Below are 25,082 nucleotides of genomic sequence, written 5' to 3'. Positions count from 1 at the left end.
CACATTGATCCTCATTTGCCAAGTGGATGCCCAGACACTTAGTCTATCCAAGTCATCTTGTAACCTATACACATCCTCTATAGACTGTACCGTGCTACAAAGCTTGGTGTCATCTGCAAAGATAGAACCAGAGCTTTTAATACCATCCTCTATATCATTGATAAATAAATTAAACAACAGCGGGCCCAGTACTGAACCTTGGGGTACACCACTAATAACTGTGGACCAATCAGAGTACGAATTATTGACCATCACTCTCTGGGTACGATCCATGAGCCAGTGTTCAATCCAGTTACAAACTAAAATTTACAAACCCAAAGACCTTAACTTACCTGTCGGACGTCTGTGAGGGACAGTATCAAATGCTTTAGCAAAATCCAGAAACACTATATCCACAGCCATTACTCAAGGTCTGTCAAGGTATTCACAAAGGAAAATGAAATGCCAGGTGAAATACAGGAAAAACAGCGAGGTAAGTTAACCTCCCTAGTATATTATAGTTACTTGTCTAACCCAGTGATCAGCATGGGTTTATGAGGAATCAGTCCTGTAAAAACTAACCTGAGAAGCTTTAAAGCGCAACTGTCATGAACTCTGGGTGCTATAACCTACACACAGCCTTTGTACTGTGTGCAGATGGTGTGTACAGCATTGTTTTTATCTTATTTTTGCAGGCTTTCATCACCCCAAAAAATGCTTCAGTGCACCTGCACACGCAGGACAGTTCCCGGTACTAGAGGCAGAGAGGAAGCACACTCTCTGTTTCTAGCACTGCGCAGGCGCACTGAGGAGGCAGATGGAAGCGGGAGCGAGCGCTTGCATGGATAACACGCGGTGGCGCACATGTTAGATGCACTGAGGGGCACATGCGCTGGGACCTGTTTGTCAATCACACAGAGGTCCCAGCATTGACACGGGGTGGGAGTGGCGGCGGCGGGGCATAGCGTACCTCTCGCCACGCCTATCCGACTGTGTGTGGCTGTGATCAAAAGCATTTTTTGGGGTGATGAAAGCCGGCAAAAATAAGGTAAAAACAATGCTGTACACACCATCTGCACACAGTACAAAGGCTGTGTGTAGGTTATAGCACCCAGAGTTCATGACAGTTGCGCTTTAAGGAGGTGGTGAGCTCCAGACTGGATAAGGGTAAATCCTGGAATGTTGTATATCTTCATTTTCATTTAATACTGTGCTACATGAAAGGTTGGTACATGAAATGAAAAAGCTTGGGCTGGGGAAAATGTGTGTAAGTTGGTTAGAAATTGACTCAGTGATAACAAAAGAGGGGTGGCTCTTAATGGTACATACTGACTGGGTCACTGTTATTAGTGGTCAGGGGTCAGTTCTGGGCCCTATTCTTTAACCCCTTAAGGCAGTGTTTCCCAACCTTTTTCGGGTCGGGGCACACCTCGGAAAAATTGTTTTCCTCGGGGCACCGCTACCGAGGTTGACAAGCAAGAAAAAAAAAAAAAAGGAAAAAACGATAAAAAATGCAATGCACTATATCTATTTATGTAGTTTAAAGTGCTGCTTTATACAGCAACTCACCAATGACGTCTTCTCTAATTTGCATTGTTGCCTTCTCTTCTCCATCTGGTCTGGGCCATCATCACGATTTCTTCCACGCACAATTCTTCACCTTTAAACCTGCAAAACAAATCTATTAGGCGCCAAACTTTTTTTTCTTTTTTTTTTTTACATGGGTGACAGAGGGGTGTAGAAGAGTGGATATGGGTGACAGAGGGGTGGACATGGGTGACAGAGGGGTTTAGAGGAGTGTACATGGGTGACAGAGGGGTGGACATGGGTGACAGAGGGGTTTAGAGGAGTGTACATGGGTGACGGAGGGGTGTAGAGGAGCGTTCAGAGGGGTGTAGAGGAGCGTAAATGGGTGACGGGTATAGAGGAGCGTGCATGGGTGACAGGGGTGTAGAGGAGCATACATCGGTGACAGATGGGTGTAGAGGAGTGTACATGGGTGACAGATGGGTGTACATGGGTGACAGAGGGGTGTAGAGGAGTGTACATGGGTGACAGGGGGGTATAGAGGAGTGTACATGAGTGACAGGGGTGTAGAGGAGTGTCCATGGGTGACAGATGGATGTACATGGGTGACAGGGGTGTAGAGGAGTGTACATGGGTGACAGATGGGTGTGCATGGGTGACAGAGGGGTGTAGAGGAGTGTACATGGGTGACAGATGGGTGTACATGGGAGACAGAGGGGTATAGAGGACTGTACATGAGTGACAGAGGGGTATAGAGGAGTGTACATGGGTGAAAGATGGGTGTACATGGGTGACAGAGGGGTGTAGAGGAGTGTACATGGCTGACAGGGGTGTAGAGGAGCATACATGGGTGAAAGGGGTGTAGAGGAATGTACAAAGGGGTGTATAGGAGCGTACATGGGTGACAGGGGTGTAGAGGAGTGGACAGATGGGTGTAGAGGAGTGTAAATGGGTGACAGATGGGTGTACATGGGTGACGGGTGTAGAGGAGTGTACATGGGTGACAGATGGGTGTACATGGGTGACAGAGGGGTATAGATGAGTGTACATGGGTAACAGAGGGGTGTAGAGGAGTGTACATGGGTGACAAAGGGGTATAGAGGAGTGTACATGGGTGACGGGGGTGCAGAAGAGTGTACATGGGTGACAGGGGTGTAGAGGAGCATACATGGGTGAAAGGGGTGTAGAAGAGCGTACATGGGTGACAGGGGTGTAGAGGAGTGTACAGAGTGGTGTTGAGGAGTGTACAAAGGGGTGTAGAGTAGTGTACATGTGTGACAAATGGGTGTAGAGAAGTGTACATGGGTGACAGAGGGGTATAGAGGAGTGTACATGGGTGACGGGTATAGAGGAGTGTACATGGGTGACAGAGGGTGTAGAGGAGCATACATGGGTGAAAGGGGTGTAGAGGAATGTACAAAGGGGTGTATAGGAGCGTAGATGGGTGACAGGGGTGTAGAGGAGTGGACAGATGGGTGTAGAGGAGTGTACATGAGTGACAGAGGGGTGTAGAGGAGTGTACATGAGTGACAGAGGGGTGTAGAGGAGTGTACATGAGTGACAGAGGGGTGTAGAGGAGTGTACATGGGTGACAGAGGGGTATAGAGGAGTGTACATGTGTGACAGATGGGTATAGAGGAGTGTACATGGGTGACGGGTATAGAGGAGTGTACATGAGTGACAGGGGGGTATAGAGGAGTGTATATGGGTGACAGGGGTGTAGAGGAGTGTACATGGGTGAAAAAGGGGTATAGAGGAGTGTACATGGGTGACAGAGGGGTATAGAGGAGTGTACATGGGTGACAGAGGGGTGCAGAAGAGTGTACATGGGTGACAGGGATGTAGAGGAGCATACATGGGTGAAAGGGGTGTAGAGGAGCGTACATGGGTGACAGGGGTGTAGAGGCGTGTACAGAGTGGTGTTGAGGAGTGTACAAAGGGGTGTAGAGGAGTGTACATGGGTGACAGGGGTGTAGAGGAGTGGACAGATGGTTGTAGAGGAGTGTACATGGGTGACAGGGGTGTAGAGGAGTGGACAGATGGTTGTAGAGGAGTGTACATGGGTGACAGATGGGTGTACATGGGTGACAGAGGGGTGTAGAGGAGTGTACATGGGTGACAAAGGGGTGTAGTTGAGTGTACATGGGTGACAGAGGGGTGTAGAGGAGTGTACATGGGTGACAGAGGGGTGTAGAGGAGTGTACATGGAGGACAGAGGGGTGTAGAGAAGTGAACATGGGTGACACAGGGGTGTAGAGGAGTGTACAGAGGGGTGTAGGGAGGTGTACAAGGGTGATAGATGGGTGTAGAAGAGTGAACATGGGTGACGGGGGCATAGGGGAGGACATGGGTGACAGGAGGGTGGACAGGGGGTCAGAGGGGTGGACAAGGGGGTAAAAGGGACAGGAGTGACAGAGGGGTGGACTGGGGTAACAAAGGGACAGATGGGTGAACAGGAGGGTGGACATGGGTGACAGAGTAGACAACGGGGTAGACAGGGGGGTAAACATGAGTGACAGGGATGGACAGGGGAGTGGACAAGGCAGACGTGGATGACAGGAGGGTGGACATGGGTGAGAGGGGGGGTGGACATGAGTGACGGGGATAATAGGTGGGGGGACATGTGTTAGTGCGGGTGGACATGAGTGATGGGGGGTGGACATGGGTGACAGGAAGGTGAACATGGGTGACTGGGGGGATGGACATGGGTGACAGGGAAGGGTGGACATGGGTGACAGGGAAGGGTGGACATGGGTGACAAGGATGTGGTCAGAGGGGTGGACAATGGAGGGTGAACATGGGTGACAGGGATGGGCAGGGGTGACAGAGGGTTGGATGGGGGTGGACATGGATGACAGGAGAGTGGACATGGGAGACAGGGGGTCAGAGGGGTGGACAAGGGTGACAAAGGGACAGATGGGTGAACAGGAGGGTGGACATGGGTGACAGGGTAGATTACGGGGGTAGACGGGGGGGGTAAACATGAGTGACAGGGTTGGACAGGGGAGTGGACAAGGCAGACATGGATGACAGGAGGGTGGACATGGGTGAGAGGGGAGGTGGACATGGGTGACGGGGATGACAGGTGGGGGGACATGTGTGAGAGGGGGTGGACATGAGTGACGGGGAGGGTGGACATGAGTGACAGGGAGGGTGGACATGGGTAACAGGGAGGGTGGACATGGGTGACAGGGGGAGGGTGGACATGGGTGACAGGGGGGGTGGACATGGGTGACAGGGGGAGGGTGGACATGGGTGACAGGGGGAGGGTGGACATGGGTGACAGGGGGAGGGTGGACACGGGTGACGGGGAGGGTGGACACGGGTGACGGGGGGAGGGTGGACACGGGTGACGGGGGGAGGGTGGACACGGGTGACGGGGGGAGGGTGGACACGGGTGACGGGGGGAGGGTGGACACGGGTGACGGGGGGGGGTGGACACGGGTGACGGGGGGGGGTGGACACGGGTGACAGGGGGGGGGGGTGGACATGGGTGACAGGGGGGGTGGACATGGGTGACGGGGGGGGGTGGACATGGGTGACGGGGGGGGTGGACATGGGTGACGGGGAGGGTGGACATGGGTGACAGGGGGAGGGTGGACATGGGTGACTGGGTGGCATTACATGGGTGACTGGGTGGGATTACATGGGTGACTGGGTGGGATTACATGGGTGACGGGGGGGGGGAAGGGTGATAGAGATGGACAGGGAGGTGGACAAGGCGGACATGGCTGACGGGGGGGGGTGACAGGGGTAGGCAGACAGGGGGGGACAGAGGGTGGACCTGGGTGACGGTGGGGGGGGGGTTAGACAGGGTTGAGAAGGTGAACAGAGGGGTGGAAAGGGTACGGTACCTTAAGCAAGCCGGCCCGCGCAGCTTGCAGTTCCACAGCAGGCACGGGAGTCCGGCGCAGGTGCAGCTCGTTCCGCCCCAGGCAGGGACCCATTTTCGGCTCCCTGCGCCGTAAGGAGGAGGGGGACGCGGGGGACACAGGGAACAGAGGAGGAAGGAGGGGGAACACGGGGGACGCGGGAGACGGAGGGGAACACAGGAGACGGGAGAAGATGCAGGGGGACGCTGTGCGCGCAGTGCGCACGCAGACTTCCCTTCCCCCCTGCGCCGTCAGGCCGGGGCGGGACATTTAAAAAAATAATAATAAAAAATTAAAAAATCACGGCAAAATCCCGCGGCACCACGGGCAGTGCTGAACGGCACACACGTGTGCCGCGGCACCGCGGTTGGGAATCACTGCCTTAAGGACTCCATTTTGGCATTTTCATTTTTTCCTCCTCACCTTCTAAAAATCAGAATGATTTCCATTTTCCACCTACAGACCTATATAAGGGCTTGTTTTATGCATCACCAATTTTACTTTGTAATGACATCAGTCATTTTACCACAAAATCTATGGCGAAACAAAAAAAAAATTTGTAGGACAAAATTGAAAAAAAAGAGAAACACAGCTGAAAAAAAAGAGAAAAAAAAAGAAACACAGCTGGGACCTTCCGGTCATAACGCGGGGTCAGCCCGTGAGCCTGCGTGACAGCAGGGGAGTGGGTGCAGGGCGTACATGTATGCGCCGTGTCCTTAAGAGGTTAAAGGGGTACTCCGCTGAAAAACTTTTTTTTTAGAATCAACTGATGCTGCTGTATGCTCCAGAGGAATTTCTTTTCTTTTTTCATTTCTTTTCAGTCTGACCACAGTGCTCTTTGCTGACACCTCTTTCCATGTCAGGAACTGTCCAAAGCAGAATAGCTATGCTATGGGGATTTTCTCCTACTCTGGACAGTTCCTGAAATGGACAGAGGTGTCAGAAGAGAGCACTGTGGTCAGTTCCGGTGCCGGCCAGAGCAGGTAAAAACTAATTTAAATACTAAAAGTCAGTGTTTCCCAACCAAGGGGCCTCCAGTTGTTGCAAAACTACAACTCTTAGCATGCCCGGACCGGAAAAGCCTGTCCGGGCATGCTGGGAGTAGTGGTTTCACAACAGCTGGAGGCACCCTGCTAGAAAAACACTGCGCTAAGGGCACAGGGAGAAAAATAAAAAAAACCTTCTGCTCACCTAGTCCCAGTCCCTGCAGATTTGTCTCCACGCGCTCCGGAGTTTCCTTTCTTCTTAATACAGTGGGACCTTTCCCTTTTCAGCCAATCACTGGCCGCAGTGGTGTCACGTGTCAAGCCAGTGATTGGCTGATGGGGAGAGGTCTTGTACTGCAACAATACACTTTGGTTTCCCGGGTCCCGCAGAAGATTTGAAGTCCGCCCTGGAAACCCAGTGTATTGCTGCAGTACAAGAGTACAATAATGTTACAGGGGTGGGGGGAGGGGGGCGGGGGAATGTGACTGGGGGGATGTGACAGAAGGGGGGGGGGGGGGAAATGTGACAAAGGGGGGAATGTTACAGAAGGGGGGGGAATGTGACAAGGGGGGAGGGAAATGTGACGGGGGGAATGTGACAAGGGGGATGAGAATGTGACGAGGGGGGAATGCGACAAGGGGGGGAGAATGTGATAAGGGGGAGGAAAATGTGACAGTGGGGAATGTGACAAGGTGGGGGGAATGTGACAAGGGGGAGGGAAATGTGACAAGGGGGGGAGAATGTGACAAGGGGAGGAGAATGTGACAAGGGGGGTGTGACAAGAAGGGGGAGAATGTGACAAGGGGGGGAGAATGTGACAAGGGGGGTGTGACAAGAAGGGGGAGAATGTGACAAGGGGGATGAGAATGTGACAAGGGGGATGAGAATGTGACAAGGGGGAGAATGTGACAAGGTGGGGGGAATGTGACAAGGTGGGGGAGAATATGACAAGGGGGAGGAGAATGTGACAAGGGGGAGGAGAATGTGACAAGGGGGAGGAGAATGTGACAAGGTGGGGGAAATGTGACGGGGAGAATGTGACAAGGGGGAATGTGACGGGGGAGAATGTGACAAGGGGGAGGAAAATGTGACGGGGTGTGACAAGGGGGAGGAGAATGTGACAAGGGGGGATGTGACAAGGGGGATGTGACGGGGGAGGAGAATGTGACAAGGGGGAGATGTGAAATAGGCGGTGGGCATAGAATGGGTAGATGTGAAATGGAGGCGATTGGACATGAAATGGGGGGATTACATTTTTTTTAATTATTATATCGCAATCACAATATTTAGGCCCAAAATCGCAATCGCACATTTTCCCCATATTGTGCAGCCCTAATATATATATATATATATATATATATATATATATATATATAAAGTCCACAAATGACAGCACCGGCAGGCCAAGGATCTTCATAAACTGGTCTCTTTATTCAGCCCCATTTAGATACAACGTTTCAGCAGTAGTAGCCTTTATCAAGCATGTTATGAAGATCCTTGCACTGCCGGTACTGTGATTTCTGGACTTTGCTTGTATTATCCTGGGCTGGCTGCTTGGGTATTCATATGCACGGAAGTTGGTCCCCGGTGCTGTCTCATACCATTCTTCATATATATATATATATATATATATATATATATGAGGGGTGTGGAATTTTTTTTTTTAAACTACTTGTCCAAGGAACTAAAACGGAGCAGAATCTACTTGTCCTAGTACAAAATAATTGTAACCCAAATAGTATGTAAATAAGGTATTCTCTTAATAAAAACTTGATATGCAGACCAGTATGTCACCCCATTAGGTGGATAGGGTCCCTGATAAGTAAGTCCGCCCCATTAAAGGAATACTGCAGTGCAAAATAACTTATCCTGACCGCTGGGAAACCCCTCCCCCCGATCTCTTGTAAGGGGCCCCGGCAGGAATGGGGGCTTGTCCGCATGATGCAGCGGCCGACAGCCCCCCCCCCCCCCCCCCATGTATCCTATAGATACATGGAGGGGGCATTTCAGCAGCCGTGTCATGCAGGAATGGAACATTCCCTTCATGCCATCTGCTGGGGCCTCATACAAGAGATAGAGTGGTTGTCCCAGCGGTCAGACCCCCGCGATCTATCACTTATGGGGATAAGTTATTTTGCACTACAGTATTCCTTTTAAGTAGGTAGTCCCCCTTCAGATAGGTATGTCCCTTTATCAGGTAGGGATCAAGAAGGGCCCCCTGCGCCATTATGTTACTCCCCCTCTGATGCCCCCTGCGCCATTATATTTCCCCCCTCTGATGCCCCCAGTGTCATTATATTCACCCCCTCTGATGCCCCCTGTGTCATTACATTCCCCCCTATGATGCCCCCTGTGTCATTACATTCCCCCCTCTGATGCCCCCTGTGTCATTACATTCCCCCCTCTGATGCCCCTGTGTCATTATATTCACCCCCTCTGATGACCCCTGTGTCATTACATTCCCCCCTCTGATGCCCCCTGTGTCATTATATTCACCCCCTCTGATGCCCCCTGTGTCATTACATTCCCCCCACTGATGCCCCCAGTGTCATTATATTCCCCCCCTCTGATGCCCCCTGTGCCATTATATTCCCCCCTCTGATGCCCCCAGGGTCATTATATCCCCCCCCCCTCTAATGCCCCCTGTGTCATTATATTCCCCTCCCTTCTGATGCCCCCTGTGTCATTATACCCCCCTCCCTTCTGATGCCCCTCGTGTCATTATATTTCAGCCCAACCCCCCTCTCCTCTCCCACATTATTTACCAAACCTCCCCTCCTCTCTGATCCCCTGCTACCTGTACTCCGGCCCCATGTGTGCTCCGGCAAGCTCAGGGGCTAGTTTTGCCCCTGGTGATCAGGCAGGCCCTCATATTAGGCAAGTTTATCTCACTCACTCTGAAGTCACACAGGTCCGCTCACACTGTTACTGTACTTACATCTCCCTGCAGCAGTCTATACCGAGACTTCCTTGCGGTGATGCGCGCGATAGGTGACGTCATCACAGGCGCCGCACTGGACGTCAGTGTCCTGAGCTGCGTATGTGATGACGCACATCCCCGCAAGGAAGTCTCGTTATAGACTGCTGCAGGGAGATGTAAGTACAGTAACAGTGTGAGCGGACCTGTGTGACTTCTTCCGGCATTTAAAGCTGCTTTGCCGAAGCAGGGCTAAATGCCTGAAGAAATCACCTGCCCGGCGTCCGGAACTGCTTGTCCTGGGCGTCGGGCGATAGGGATTCCACATCCCTGATATATATATATATATATATATATATATATATATACAGTAGTCCCTCAAGTTACAATATTAATTGGTTCTGGGTAGACCATTGTAAGTTGAAACCATTGTATGTTGAGACCAGAACTCTATGGAAACCTGGTAATTGGTTCTAAAGGCAACAAAATGTCACCCAAAAATAGGAAGAAGTGAGAATTAAAGAAAAATAAGTAGATAAATAATATAGATAAAGCAAGTCCTTACATATAAAAGTAGGAAAGATCTGCTGGGAGCTGTAAATCACTGTCTATGTCAGTGTTTCCCAAGCAGGGAACCTCCAGCTGTTGCAAAACTACAACTCCCAGCCAAAGGCTGTCCGGGCATGCTGGGAGTTGTAGTTTTGCAAAAGCTGGGGCCACCCTGCTTGGGAAACACTGGTCTATGTAGAGGACAGGAGCATCTTCAGGGTACTGTACAGTACACGCAATGTCCCAAAAAAGTTATGGACTCGCCCTCACCTGGCGTCCAAAGGAGCAGCTAACCCTTATACAGGTAAAGTGTACAGAACATGTAATACCAGACACCAGTCAGTGCATACACTTCAGTAATACAGGTGTTTTACCAGTGAATGCCCATTTTGATTGGTCGGTTCTTCAAGCCATTGACACGTTTCACAGATCTGGACTGTCTGTACATTGTATGTTGAGTCTGGTTTCAACTTATGATGGTCCAGAAAAGACCATTGTATGTTGAAACTATTGTATGTTGAGGCCATTGTAAGTTGAGGGATCACTGTGTGTGTGTGTGTGTGTATGTATATATATATATATATATATATATATCTATCAATACCAAAATAGTTGCAGCACCACCAAATAAAGCGTGAGGGTGCCCGGCGTCCTGGGTCTGATCTTGACCCGTTTAGATAGTCCAACCAGTGATGGTGCAGCACTCCAAAGTTGAAAAAAAACTTGAATTTATTCACCACATGTTACAGACAGCAACATTTTCAAGTGTTGAGCTGAAACGTTGCTGCCTGTAACATGTGGTGAATAAATTCACATTTTTTTCAACTTTGGAGTGCTGTGCCATCACTGGTAGGACTAATATATATATATATATATATATATATATATATATATATATATATATTATTTTATTTTTATTTTTTTAAATGGCAAACAATACACCGACTCCTACTAAATTTTAATCGGAATTAAAAAAAAGCAAATTTAAATGTCCCAATTCACAAAAAGTTATAATTAATGACTTCTCTACTGGAAGAATAAAGAGCAATGCATGCAGTGCCTCACGTATCCGCAAAAAAAACACGTTAAGTGACCGTGAAGAAGCATGCTTTCCATGTGCTTCACTATATGGCACGCAACGCACAATTAGGAGCGGCAATACTTATATTTTCCATAGTGTTGTGTTCTGCTGTTACAGGGAACCCATGGGTAACCTAGCCTCTCACTGATAAGGGATTAAGTAAATATGTTTTTGCAGGACTAGAGACATTTGTATAAGTGAAGGGAATGGAGGGTCAATAGTTCAAGACTGAAGCTGTAAACCATTGGAAAAACTGCTGCCATTCAGCTAAGGCTATAAAAACTTGTAAACTCCGATTGTTAGCTTAAACTTTAACCCCTTAAGGAGAATGGATGTACTCCTACGCCCCCGTTTCCGAGTCCTTAAGGACCGAGGACATAGGAGTAAGTCCTGTCCATTCCCGGCCCCCCGCCGCTAGCCGGAGGGGAGCCGGTGCCCGATGCCTGATGAAATCGTTCAGCAGGCATCGCGGCATATCGCCCAGGGGGGTCATGATGACCCCATATGTCGGCGATGGCCGCAGATCGCTGAACAATTCAACCCAGCGATCTGTGGCGGAATCCAGGTCAATCGCGTCTCCAGTGACCCGGTAACCCGGAATTAATGGCTGATCGGGGCCGTCAGAGACGTCAGAGAACAGCCATAGCCAGCAGGGGTGAGGTGGCACTGGTGCCACCTCACGATCGCCCTGATTTGTCGGCCGGTTTACCAGCCGACCAATCAGGGCACCTGCTGCGGGTGTCACTCCCGCAACCCGCTCCGCCCCTCTTCCGGAGGACATGAGCGGGTGCGGGAAGAAGACCCCGGGAGCTGGGGACCCCGATCCCCGGAGTCGATGTTGGGATCAGGGCCCCAGGAGCGACGGTGGCGGCGAGGGACTGACCTGCAGCGGAGCAGCAGTTGGAGATGAGTGACAGCCTCCTGCTGTTGCTTAGCAACAGCTCCCAGTATGCAAAAAGGGCATGCTGGGAGCTGTAGTTATGCAACAGCAGGAGGCAGACCACCACAACTCCCAGCATTCCCTTATGGGTATGCTGGGACTTATAGTTTTGCAACAGCTGGAGGCACATTTTTTCTATGGAAAAGTGTACCTTCAGCTGTTGTATAACTACAACTCCCAGCTTGCACAATCAGCTAAAGTGCATGCTGGGAGTTGTAGTGGTGCATCTGCTGGTTGCATAACTACAACTCCCAGCATGCCCGTTGGCTGTCGGTGACTGCTGAGAGTTGTAGTTTTGCAACAGCTGAAGGCACACTGGTTGTGAAACACTGAGTTAAGTAGCAAACCAGTGTGTCTCCAGCTGTTGCATAACTACAATCCCCAGCATCCCCAGCCAAAGTAATATGCCTTCAGCTGTTGCATAACTACAAGTCCCAGCATGCCCTTCCGCTGTCCGTACATGCTGGGGGTTGTAGCTTTTGCAACAGCTGAAGGCACACTGGCTGCAAAACACTGAGTTTGTTACCAAACTCGTTATTTCACAACCAGTGTGCCTCCAGCTGTTGCAAAACTACAACTCCAAGCATGCACTGATAGACCGTACATGCTGGGAGTTTTAGTTTTGCAACAGCTGGATGTTTCTCCCCCCAATGTGAACGTACAGGGTGCACTCACATGGGCAGAGGTTTACAGTTTAGTATCCGGCTGCAAGTTTGAGCTGCGGCAAATTTTCTTCCGCAGCTCAAACTGCCAGCGAGAAACTACTGTGAACCCCCGTCCGTGCGACTGTACCCTAAAAACACTACATTGCACTACACTAACACAAAATACACAGCTCCCCCTCCCCAATAAAAATGAAAAACGTCTGGTATGCCACTGTTTCCAAAACGGAGCCTTCAGCTGTTGAAAAACAACTACTCCCAGTATTGCCAGATAGCCACTGACTGTCCAGGCATGCTTGGAGTTTTAAAAGAGCTGTAGGCACCCTGTTTGGGAATCACTGGCGTAGAATACCCCTATGTCCACCCCTATGCAAGTCCCTAATTTAGGCCTCAAATGCGCATGGCGCTATCACTTTGGAGCCCTGTCGTATTTCAAGGCAACAGTTTAGGGTCACATATGGGGCATCATAAAGTTGACATGTTTTTACTTTTGGAAGACATCAGAGGGCTTCAAAGTTCAGCAGCAATTTTCCAATTTTTCACAAAATTTTCAAAATCGAAATTTTTCAGGGACCAGTTCAGGTTTGAAGTGGATTTGAAGGGCCTTCCTATTAGAAATACCCCACAAATGACCCAATTATAAAAACTGCACCCCTCAAAGTATCCAAAATTACATTCAGTAAGTTTGTTTACCCTTTAGGTGTTTCCCAGGAATAGCAGCAAAATGAAGGAGAAAATTCAAAATCTTCATTTTTTACACTCGCATGTTCTTGTAGACCCAGTTTTTGAATTTTTACAAGTGGTAATAGGAGAAAAAGCCTCCAAAAATTTGTAACCCAATTTCTCTCGAGTAAGAAAATACCTCAAATGTGTATGTCAAGTGTTCGGCGGGCGCAGTAGAGGGCTCAGAAGGGAAGGAGCAACAATGGGATTTTGGAGAGTGAATTTTGCTGAAATGGTTTTTGGGGGGCATGTCACATTTAGGAAGCCCCTATGGTGCCAGAACAGCAGAAAACCCCACATGGCATACCATTTTGGAAACTACACCCCTTAAGGCACGTAACAAGGGGTCCAGTGAGCCTTAACACAACGCAGGTGTTTGAGGACTTTTCGTTAAAATCGGATGTGTAAATGAAAAAAAAAATTTTTCACTAAAGTGCAGTTTCTTCCCCAAATTTACAATTTTTTACAAAGGGTTATTGGAGAGAATGCCCCCCAAAATTTCTAACCTCATCTCTTCTGAGTATGGAAATACCCCATGTTAGGGCGTAAAATGCTCTGCGGGCGAAATACAATGCTCAGAAGAGGAGGAGCGCCATTGAGCTTTTGGAAAGAGAATTCGTTTGGAATGGTAGTCAGGGGCCATGTGTGTTTACAAAGCCCCCTGTGGTGCCAGAACAGTGGACCCCCCCACATGTGACCCCATTTTGGAAACTACACCCCTCACAGAATTTAATAAGGGTTGCAGTGAGTATTTACACCCCACTGGCGTTTAACAGATCTTTGGAACAGTGGACTGTGCAATTGAAAAATAAAATTTTTCATTTTCACGGATCACTGTTCCAAAAATCTGTCAGACACATGTGAGGCGTAAATGCTCACTGTACCCCTTATTACATTACACGAGGGGTGTAGTTTCCAAGATGGGGTCACATGTGGGGGGGGGTCCATTGTTCTGGCACTATGGGGGCTTTGTAAACTCATGTGGCCTTCAATTCCGGACACATTTTCTCTTCAAAATCCCAATGGCGCTCCTTCTCTTCTGAGCATTATAGTGCGCCCGCCGAGCACTTTACATCCACATATGGGGTATGTTCTTACTCAGAGGAAATGGGGTTACAAATTTTGGGGGGCTTTTTTCCTATTTTCCCTTGTGAAAATGAAAAATTTAGGGTAACACCAGCATTTTAGTGAAAACATTTTTTTTTTTCATTTTCCCATCCGACTTTAATGAAAATTCGTCAAACACCTGTGGGGTGTAAATGCTCACTATACCCCTTGTTACGTTCCGTGGGGAGTGTAGTTTCCACAATGGGGTCACATGTGGATATTTATGTTTTTGCGTTTATGTCAGAACCACTGTAAAATCAGTCACCCCTGTGCAAATCACGAATTTAGGCCTCAAATGTTCATGGTGCGCTCTCACTCCTGAGCCTTGTTGTGCGCCCGCAGAGCATTTTACGACCACATATGGGGTAATTCCGTACTCAGGAGAAATTGCGTTACTAATTTTGGGGGCCTTTTTTTCCTTTTAATGCTTGAGAAAATAAAAAGTATGGGGCAACACCAGCATGTTAGTGTAAACATTTTTTTTTTTTTTTTTTACACTAACAGGCTGGTGTAACCCCCAACTTTTCCTTTTCATAAGGGGTAAAAGGAGAAAAAGCCCCCCAAAATTTGTACTGCAATTTCTCCTGATTAAGGAAATACCCCATATGTGGCCCTAAACTGTTTCCTTGAAATACGACAGAGCTCTGAAGTGAGAGAGCGCCATGCGCATTTGAGGACTAAATTAGGAATTGCATAGGGGTGGACATAGGGGTATTCTACGCCAGTGATTCCCAAACAGGGTGCCTCCAGCTGTTGCTTAACTCCTAGAATGCCTGGACAGTCAGTGGCTGTCCAGAAATTCTGGGAGTTGTTGTTTTGCAACAGCTGGAGGCTCCGTTTTGGAAACCCTGCCGTACAATAAGTTTTTCATTTATATTGGGGGGGACAGTATAAGGGTGTATACGTAGTGTTTTACTCTTTATTATGTGTTAGTGTAGTGTTTTTAGGGTACATTCGCACTGGTGTGTTACGGTGAGTTTCCCGCTAGGAGTTTGCGCTGCGGCGAAAAATTTGCCGCAGACCAAACTTGAAGCAGGAAACTTACTGTAAACCTGCCCGTGTGAATGTACCCTGAACGTTCACATGGGGGGACAAACCTCCAGCTGTTTCAAAACCACAACTCCCAGCATGCACTGACAGTGCATGCTGGGAGTTGTACTTTTGCAACAGCTGGAGGCACACTGGTTGGAAAACCTTCAGTTAGGTTTTGTTACCTAACAGTATTTTCCAACCAGTGTGCCTCCAGCTGTTACAAAACTACAACTCCCAGCATGTACTGATCGCCGAAGGGCATGCTTTGAGATGTAGTTATGCAACAGCTGGAGGTTACGCAACTACAACTCCCAGCATGGTGAGACAGCTGTTTGCTGTTTCAGCATGCTGAGATTTGCAGTTTTGCAACATCTGGAGGGCTACAGTTTATAGACCACTGAGCAGTGATTTCCAAACTGTGACCCTTCATATGTTGCAAAACTACAAATCCCAGCATGTCCAGACAGCAAAGAGCTGTTTGAGCATGCTAGGAGTTTTAGTTTTGCAAGATCTGGAGGGATACAGTTTAGAGACCACTATATAGTGGTCTCAAACTGCAGCCCTCCAGCTGTTGCAAAACTACATATTCCAGCATGCCCAAACAGCAAACAGTCTCAGACTGTAGCCCTCCAGATGTTGCTAGACAACTTACCGGCTTCCGTAGGATCCAGGGAGCCGTCCTCTTCTGCCGCACGCCGCCCGCGCCGATCTCCGTCGCCGCAGCCTCCGGAGGGATAAGTGGACCTTCGGCGTTCGGTCCCCGTCGTTTTCCCCGTCCTGCCCCGCCTATTGTGGGTGGGCAGGACGGGGAAAACGAAAGTAAACCCCTCCGCCCCTGATCTGCTATTGGTGGTCGCGTCTAGACCACCAATAGCAGAGATAGGAGGGGTGGTACGCCTGCCACCTCACTCCTATCGCTGTAGGGGGATCGTAGTTGTCTTAGACAACCGCGATCCCCCTTCTATTCCGGGTCACCATAGACCCGTAATCAGCTCAAATCGCAAGTGTGAATTCACTTGCGATTTGCGCCGATCGCCGACATGGGGGGGGGGGTCTAATGACCCCCCTGGGCATTTGCACGGCGGGGACCGAAATTCCCACAGGCGTATGGATACGCCCTTCGTCCTTAAGTACCAGGACGCAAGAGCGTATGCATAGTTAGGTGTAAAATGGCCTGGTCCTTAAGGGGTTAAACATGACTATGGGATTCTACTAGGGAAATCATGTTTTATAATAAATGCCCCTTCCTGGATCTTCCCACTGCCCTATCTTCAGCAGCAGATCAGCACACAAAAAGAAGGCAGCAGCCCAACTACCTCTTCTCTGCTAGAAGAGCTTAGAAGTACTTGGTGGAACAGCTTCTTGGATTCAACTCTAAGATGGAGATTTATCAAAACCTGTGCAGAGGAAAACTTGCCCTGTTGCCCATAGCAACCAATCAGATCCCTTCTTTCATTTTTGAAAAGGCCTTTGAAAAATGAAAGAAGCAATCTGATTGGTTGCTATGGGCAACTCAGCAACTTTTCCTCTGGACAGGTTTTGATAAATCTCCCCCTTAGTGTTTATAAATACATTCGCATATTAATACAGAGGAGTCGGGGAGTCGGAAGTACAAAAAACTGGAGTCGGAGTCGGAACATTTATCTACCGACTCCACAGCCCTGCTAATAACTATATATAAATATATTAGGGGGCAGTACAAAGATCTCTTGCACAATTATATATAATTATATCCAGGACTATAACAAGGGAACATCCTTCACACATAGGGAAAAGAAGGTTTCTATAACAGCACAGAAAGGAGTTGTTTACTATAAAAGAGGAGTGAGGATATGGAATTCTATGGCAGAGGAAGTGGTCATGGTGAACTCAAGAAAATAATTCAAAAAGGGCCTGGATGCATTTTTAGACAGTTATAATGCTACAGACTGTGGGTATGAAATTTACAGGGACACAGTTGATCAAGGGATTTATTCTGATATTTATATGCCAATGTATGCCATACTGGAGTCGGAAAAGAATGCTCACCCTGGCATTAGCCTCATAAGAGTTTTTTGCCTTCAACACAGTAGGGGCACAGTACAGATATAGGTGGAACTTGATGGACATTTTACCTTTTTAACCTTATGAACTATGCCTCTATGTTACATTGCCACAGATGTTGCAGCCTGACCTGTAGATCCTGCATACTTACCTTCAAGACATGTCCTTCAAGTTCACACTCATTGGTTGCGGAAGTTGGCTCGCCATGAATGCTCTCTCATGGTGATAAATCTGAACATACAGTGAGTCACACAAATTCCCACACAGTCCCTCAAACCTCCAAAATGCCACAGGGGGCTGATAAAATTACACAATGGGATGATGAAATGTCACAAGGGGGTGATGAAATGGCCTATTCCGGCAACATTTGTTTCAAATGCCACCCGCTTCCGCATACATCTTGTCACAGCTTTTAGAAATAGTACAAGGGGGTACTATTTCTAAAAGCTGTGACAAAATGTTTGCGGGAGCGGGCGGCATTGTACACACATGTTGCGGTTATGGGCGGGAGTCCTACCGTGCAGGGCTCTACTGTACATCACACTGATCAGGAATAACATTACCAATTTTTTATTATGTTATGTATCTATATCTATGCAAGCAAAAAAGGCACTCCAGAAACTGTTCATTAGATGAATACTGTCTGTTAAAAAAAAAAAATACACCTTACCTCTGTTTTTATCCACCATCACTGTGTGACAAATTGCAAGCAGTCGAAAGAATTCTTTGGAGAGATTGTCTTCATTTTGGTGAACTATATCAATTAAGGATTGATCATAAAAGGAAAACTCTTTCTCAGCATATTTATTCCATGTGAAGCTGACCGCCTGAAAGAGAGAGAGAAAGAAAATATCTCTTTGTGTGGAAACAGAAAGAATTCATAGTAGTAAAATGTAACTCCCCCACCACCACCACCACCACTGCTGGAGGCAACATGGGAGGGAAACTGATGCTAGAACTGATACCATTCATTTGAATGGGACATTTCACAATCATCGGGCATCTCAATTTTGAAGCCGGATGGTTGGACACGCCGGAGAGCACCAGCTTGCTGCGTTCCCCTGCCCGTTGCCCAGAAACAATGGACACCAGATTCCATACAACTGATGACAAGTTGTCATCAGTTGTGGCATCAGTTGCGTCGAGATTTAGGCTGAGTTCACCTATACCGGACATATATGAACCCAGCATTAAAGGTCCATGTAAAGAATGAAGTAACTGCGGGAAGCCCATTCAGACAGCTAATTGGTGGGATTCTGAGATCAATTGTTATATCTTTAGGTATGCAGCTATGCTTTCTACATGCTTTCCCTCCTGCCTAACCACACTGTTTACTCATTTTAAAGCTGTCATAATCAGTATCCCTAAATCCTGATGTTCTGGCTAAAGGTATGATCACACAGCTTACACTCAGCAGCTTGGATGTTGTCTGGCGTGTTTTAGTATAAGCAAGTTTATACAGGTGAAACTCGAAAAATGTGAATATCCTGCAAAAGTTCATTGTATTTCATTATTGCAACTTAAAAGGAAGGGAAGCATGAAGTGCTCCAAAATCTTGTGGTAGATGGGACTTAATGAAGCACAGTGGACCAACACCAGCAGATGACATGGCTCCTCAAATTATAGTAATTGGGAGTAAGATTTGGGGTTTTCATGAGCTATAAGCCATAATCATCACAATTATGACATTTCACGGCTTGAACTATGTTGCTTTGCATGTAATGAGTCTCTCTCATATATTATTTTCACCTTTTAAGTTGCATTACTGAAATAAATGAACTTTGTTTGATATTCTAATTTTTTAGGTTTTACCTGTATATCCTGCTTTTGATGCTTAAAGGACAACTGTAGTGCTAGACTTTTATATACCCCTGTGCAAACCTCATTCATTTATATACCAGCGGTGCAAACCTCATTCAACTTCCTGGGGACAGGGACAGGGATTTTGTAACGGCCGTTTAACATCAGTTTTTAAGGCTTTTCTAACGGAAGTTTATAATGGGTCCTTTAACGGAGCAACTTTATATTGTGAAATGGGCCTTACAGTCAAGAATATCTGAATACATGATGGTAAACCCTTTTCTCCTCTAGATGTAGTGAATACCCCCTTGTCATGGTTACTGGCCTAGGTATAAAAAAAACAAACACTAAAAACATCTCTGCACTGTCCATTCATATATTTGTACATTGGAGAAAGGACATCTTAGGGGCCATTTGATAAACTCAATAACCCCAAGCTTGATAACCTATCTTGGTACTGTAATCCTTCCATTCCATTTATTATCTTTGTCACCCTCCTCTGCACCCTCTTCAGTTAAGCCATGTTCTTTTTATATATACTGTAGGTGCCCAAAACTGATCACAATACTCCATGTGCGGTCTTTTTCACATCAAAAAGATTGCTCAACATTATAAGCACAGTGCTAACATGTAAAAGCTCACATAGCATAACAAATAACATTGAGCATTGCGAGGGTGAGAAAAAGTTTTATGTGATGGGAAGCCTGTGGATTTTATTGTGGACCCAAGGCAGGAGGCCACATGCAAGTTTTAACATTTTGCCAAAATTTTCACAAATTGCATACAGCTCCCTAGCTGTTGGAGCTGCACACAACACTACTAGAGCTGCATACATGACCTTCCTTGTGATATCATCAAAATTCCTGCAGGCAGCTATGAGTACTGTATCACTGAGGGAGAGGAGGTAAAATCGGAAGCCATGTGGGGTGTGTGAGAAACCAGACTGCAAAAGGGAGCCCTTAGCAGCAAGGGAGTACTGAGCAGCATAGGGCACACAGGGCAGCATAAAGCATGGTATTGGCAGTAGCAGCTAGATGGCAAAATGTAATCATTCCCCCACATTTTGAATTTTTCCTCATCCTCTTCGACCCATCATATTTCCACCGACAGAGTCGTATTAGGGCTTAGTCGTTTTGCAGGACAAGTTGTACTTATTACCCTTTATTTTGCCATAATATGCACCAAGTAAAGACATGCTAAATGTATTCTACTGTTCAGGGCATTTCACACTATACCAAATTTGCATAATTTGTTTTGTTTTACTATAAAATAAGTTAAAAAAAAATTTTATCTGTACATTGCCATGTTCTGACTTCTATAGTGTTTTTTTTTTTTAACTTTGTGATCAATTTTAACTACATTTTTTTCTGTTATGTTATGCAACCAAAAATCATCAATTTTGGCATTTTGATTCTTTTTTTTTTTGTATTTACAACGTTAACTGTGAGGGATTGATTCAGCACACAGTGATACCAAATATGTTTATTTTTTTGTTTACATTTTTATTTGGATAGGGCTTGTGTTGCTATTGTAGGTGGGAATGGCTGCAGAAGTGAAAAGTGGATTAGTAACAGAGTGCTGGATATTCTGTATGAGAAAAAACAGATCCCAGAATAAGAAACCAGAAAAACCATCCCCATAAAAGCTTTGGGAAAGGTTGACCTCTTACCTCCGATAGGTTTCTAAACTATTTTTTGTATAAAGTATATAGTACTCAGGCTGACAATAACATACTAGTGAGAAGGCATAAAGAGGCATGAGGTACAGTCAGATGTCCATATTTATAGATAAAATAAAAACTCAATAAAGTGGAATAAAATTAAAAATGAAGTGTTCCACTGCGTGTCCCTGTAAAATATGTTAATTGGCTGATGGACAGTTATATTTATTGCTGAATTGTGCTTAAGATTTTTCATTATTTGTTCTGTTTATTTGTGATTAGGCTGTTTTGCACTGTTATGCATTTTGTACTGGCTGTGAAGAAGCCCATTTACTTAACACACAGCACTACATTGGGAACATGCTAGCCTTCATGTCCACAATCATCTTCCCTGTTCATTTGGAGAGATTAAGAGAGAAAATACAGTAACAAAGACAAGAGTCTGAAAGGTTGTACAGGAACTAGATAGCATACCTAAGACCTTTCATGACTGCCAAGCTACACATTTATCAATGACCACTTACTTACTGTGTATCTACATTAACTGTGTAGCCTTGCCTTCACTGTGTAAGCTATGGAACATGAGATAAGCCATTAGAAGTTCTCATGACAACCTGACTGCATACATGGACTGCACCAGGCCATTTCACAAGCTCTGTACCTGGCGATGTCCCTCTGTGTGGCCGCACAAGTATTACACCTCACAGTAGCACCACTGACACAATAGCAGAATTGATTTGATAAACATTAATGTGTAGAATACAGTAACATGGAACATAATCCTGTACCTTCAGATCGTTCTGAGAGGAGTTTGTTCCTGCAATGAAAAAAAAACACACTAAAGCTCACACTTCAATACAAAAATACTGTATATAATAGAAACATTAATTGACATCTTTAATGTCTGGCTAATTAGTAAAACTAATTTATGATAGATTACCATAGATGTTTCCAGAAATGCAGCACTTCTTGAAAGTCATAATGTTTTGTGTCAGGGTTCCAGTCTTATCAGAGAAAACATACTCAATCTGACCAAGTAAGTCATTAAGGCTAGTTGTCCTGGCTTTGGCAGGTATGTCTTTCTCCGCAAAATACATATCAATATCCCAGTCAATATACATGCTGTGGACCAAATGGATGAGTTCTAATCTAAAAAATTAAATGTGAAAAAAATGCTTAAACAATCAGCTAAACATTGACTATAAAAGACATTGTATATTATGAGTAATTTTATTGTTATTGCAATGTAGTTTTCAGCTTTAGCTCTAAGAGTATGTTCACACTATGAAATCTCAGTGCAGAATTCTGCTCAGTATTGGTGTGAATGGGTCTTCCACGTGACAGGACCCTCAGAGAGAGGAGCACAATTTGGCATTCAGGGCATCATTTTAGGCCTAAAGGATAATAGGCCGTACTCCATGCCTGCATTGGGTTTTAGCTGCCATACAGAACCCCAACAAATGACCCCATTTTGGAAACTACAACTCCTAAAGTATTCACGTAGACCAAAAATAAGTACTTTTTGTATGGCAGGAATGGTTACAAAGTCAATGAAAAAAAAAAGAAATTTTCTTCACAAATGCATCATTTGTGGGACATATTTTTTGTATATTTTTTCTGAAAAGGAGGAAATGTGCTCCATATTTTATTGCGCTGTTCGTCCCTTGTTGGGCAATACCACCGCTTAGACCATATTTGGTAGGGATCGACCGATTATCGGTTTGGCCGATATTATCAGCCGATATTCACAATTTTGGACGTTATCGGCAATTACCTTGCCGATAATCCTATAATGCCCCACCACCGCACCAACCGCCGCTGCCCCATATCCTCCCCCATCCCTGGTTTTATAATTACCTGTTCCAGGGGTCTGGGGCCCACGCTACTTCTGGCTCCTGCTGCGTCCTGCGTTAAGCTGTGCGCTGCGCAGCGCAATGACGAGTGACGTCCTCACGCGACATCACCGTCAGTGCGCACAGTGACAGCGCAGGACGGGAGCCAGAAGTAGCGCGGGCCCCGGGAACAGGTTATTATTAAACCGGGGATGGGGGAGGCAATGGGGCAGCGGTGATGGGGGAGGCAATGGGGTGGAGGCGGCGTGCGGGGTGGGGGTCAGCGACGGTGGTTGGTAGGACCCCCGGATAGGCAGAGGGAGAGAAGCGGGTGGCGGGGGCGGTCTCTGGCCCAGCAAAAGCCGCTGCAGTTCATTGATTTAAAGCGCCCGCTTTAAATCAATGATCTGCAGTGGCTTCTTAGAGACCGGGGGGGGGGGGGGGTGGAGAAATAGCTGATAACTTATACCAAAATATCGGTATAAGTTATCGGCTCTCGCCCTGAAAGGCCACAGATTATCGGTATCGGTCCTAAAAAATTGATATCGGTCGATCCCTAATATTTGGTTGCTTTGCTACATGGTGAAACCAAAAATGAAAATAACCCCATTTGGATTTAAAGTCCCACTCCATGCCTGCAAAGGATTGAAGCTGGCAGAACCACACTATACCCCCACAAGTGATCCCCTAAAAACTACACCCCTAAAGTATTCACTTGGGTTAGTAGTGCGTTCTTTGAGACCTTTTTTATGTTGATGGTATTAGCATAGGTCAGTGTAAAATATTTAAATCCGCTTTTTTTTCACATAGGCATAATTTGTGGGATAATTTTTTTTTTAAAATAGCTTCCGAAATGAATGAAATGCAACCTAAATTTTATTACGCTGCTTGTACTATGTTAGTCAGTACCCCTGCTTAGGCCATATTTGGTTGCATGGCCACATGGTGGGACAGAAAAGAAGAGGAGCGACACTTCATCTTGCAAAGAATTCTAGCTGCCAGAACAACACTGCACCCTAAAATTTACCCCATTTTCAAAACTACACACCCAAAAGTATTCACCTAGGGCAGTAGTGAGCATATTGAGCCCTTAGTGGCTGGGATTATTTCAAAGTCAGTGGAAAAATGAGAAATTAGCTTTTTTTTTTTTACAAATGCCTTAATGCTTCCGAAATGGAGGAAATGATCCCCATATTTTATTACGCTCTTCGTCCAGGGCTGGGCAGTACCCCAACTTAGGCCATATTTGATTGCCTGACCGCCTGGTGGGACCCAGTAGGAAAGAAGCCCCCTTTGGCATTCAGGACATCATTATATGAATCATAGACCCCACTCTATGCCTGCAAAGAATCAGAGCTGGCAGAATGACAACGTACCTCCACAAGTGACCCCATGTGGACCGTAAGATTTTACATAAGCTGGATATTAGCTGATTTTTTTAGTAAATGTATTATTATTTTTTAATTTATTTATTTTTTGACACTTTTTTAAAAAAATTGTTTTGGAATAGTTAGTATTGGCACGTCCTGAACTGGCAGCTACCGAGGCAGAACCAGACTGCTAAGGTAACAAACAGCACCCCACAATTGTTGCGAGTTGTTGCTGGAGAGAGAAAGAGGGAGCCCACTCCCTCTGCCAAACCACTTACAGCTCGCAGTCGCTTCTGACTGTGGCTGTAAGGGTTAACCTGTCCAAGGCCAAGGGGGTACAAGTAAGCCCTTGCGTCCTGGGACTTAAGGACCAAGGGGCGTACCTGTACGCTCTCAGCATTTCCATTCACCACCGGTAACAGGGCGGTGAACGGAACAGGATGCCTGCTGAAATCATTCAGCAGGCATCCCGTGCCAACTCCTGGGGCGGTCCCGAGTAATCCCCCCCCCCCCCCCCCAACCCCATGTCGGCGATCGCTGGTTAATTAAGACAGGTGATTCCAGGTCGATAGAGTCACCGGTGACCTGGAAAAAAAGGATGAATGGTATGATGTGGCACTGGTATCACCTCACAATCATCATGATTAGTCGGCCGACCAATAGCGTGTCCTCCTGGGCGGCATCAGCAGGTGATCAGCAGTGAAGGGCACTCCCAGCATGCACAACTTCTATGAAAAAGTGTGCCTCCAGCTGCTGCATAACTACAACTCTTAGCATGCACAGACAGACAAAGGTCATTCTGGGAGTTGTAGTTGTGCCTCCAGCTGTTGCATAACTACAATTCCAGCATGTCCTTTGGCTGTCAGTGCATGCTGGGAGTTGTAGTTGGAACAGCTGGAGGTACATTGGTGCGAAAACACTGTGTTAGTCAGTTAACACTTTTACCTAAATGTTACCTAACTTGGCTGTCAGTGCATGCTGAGAGTTTCAGTTTTGCAACA

The 25,082-nt window shown here is 46.7% G+C and overlaps 1 protein-coding gene across 1 annotated transcript in view; it reads right to left on the bottom strand.

Annotated features, from left to right (window-relative positions):
* Positions 1-25,082, bottom strand: part of ATP8B3 (ATPase phospholipid transporting 8B3) — a 1,029,241-nt gene that overhangs the window by 450,604 nt on the left and 553,555 nt on the right. The window contains exons 15-17 of the mRNA XM_056572418.1: positions 21,820-22,028; positions 21,668-21,696; positions 18,090-18,246 (exon numbers count right to left, since the gene is read on the bottom strand). Of these exons, the coding sequence (XP_056428393.1) occupies positions 18,090-18,246; positions 21,668-21,696; positions 21,820-22,028 (395 nt within the window). The remainder of the gene's footprint in view (positions 1-18,089; positions 18,247-21,667; positions 21,697-21,819; positions 22,029-25,082) is intronic.

The sequence above is a fragment of the Hyla sarda genome, chromosome 1 (assembly GCF_029499605.1).
Source record: "Hyla sarda isolate aHylSar1 chromosome 1, aHylSar1.hap1, whole genome shotgun sequence".
Taxonomy (NCBI): Eukaryota; Metazoa; Chordata; class Amphibia; order Anura; family Hylidae; genus Hyla; species Hyla sarda.
Note: the sequence above shows the minus strand (reverse complement) of the source record. Positions and strands in the feature narration are given on the sequence as shown.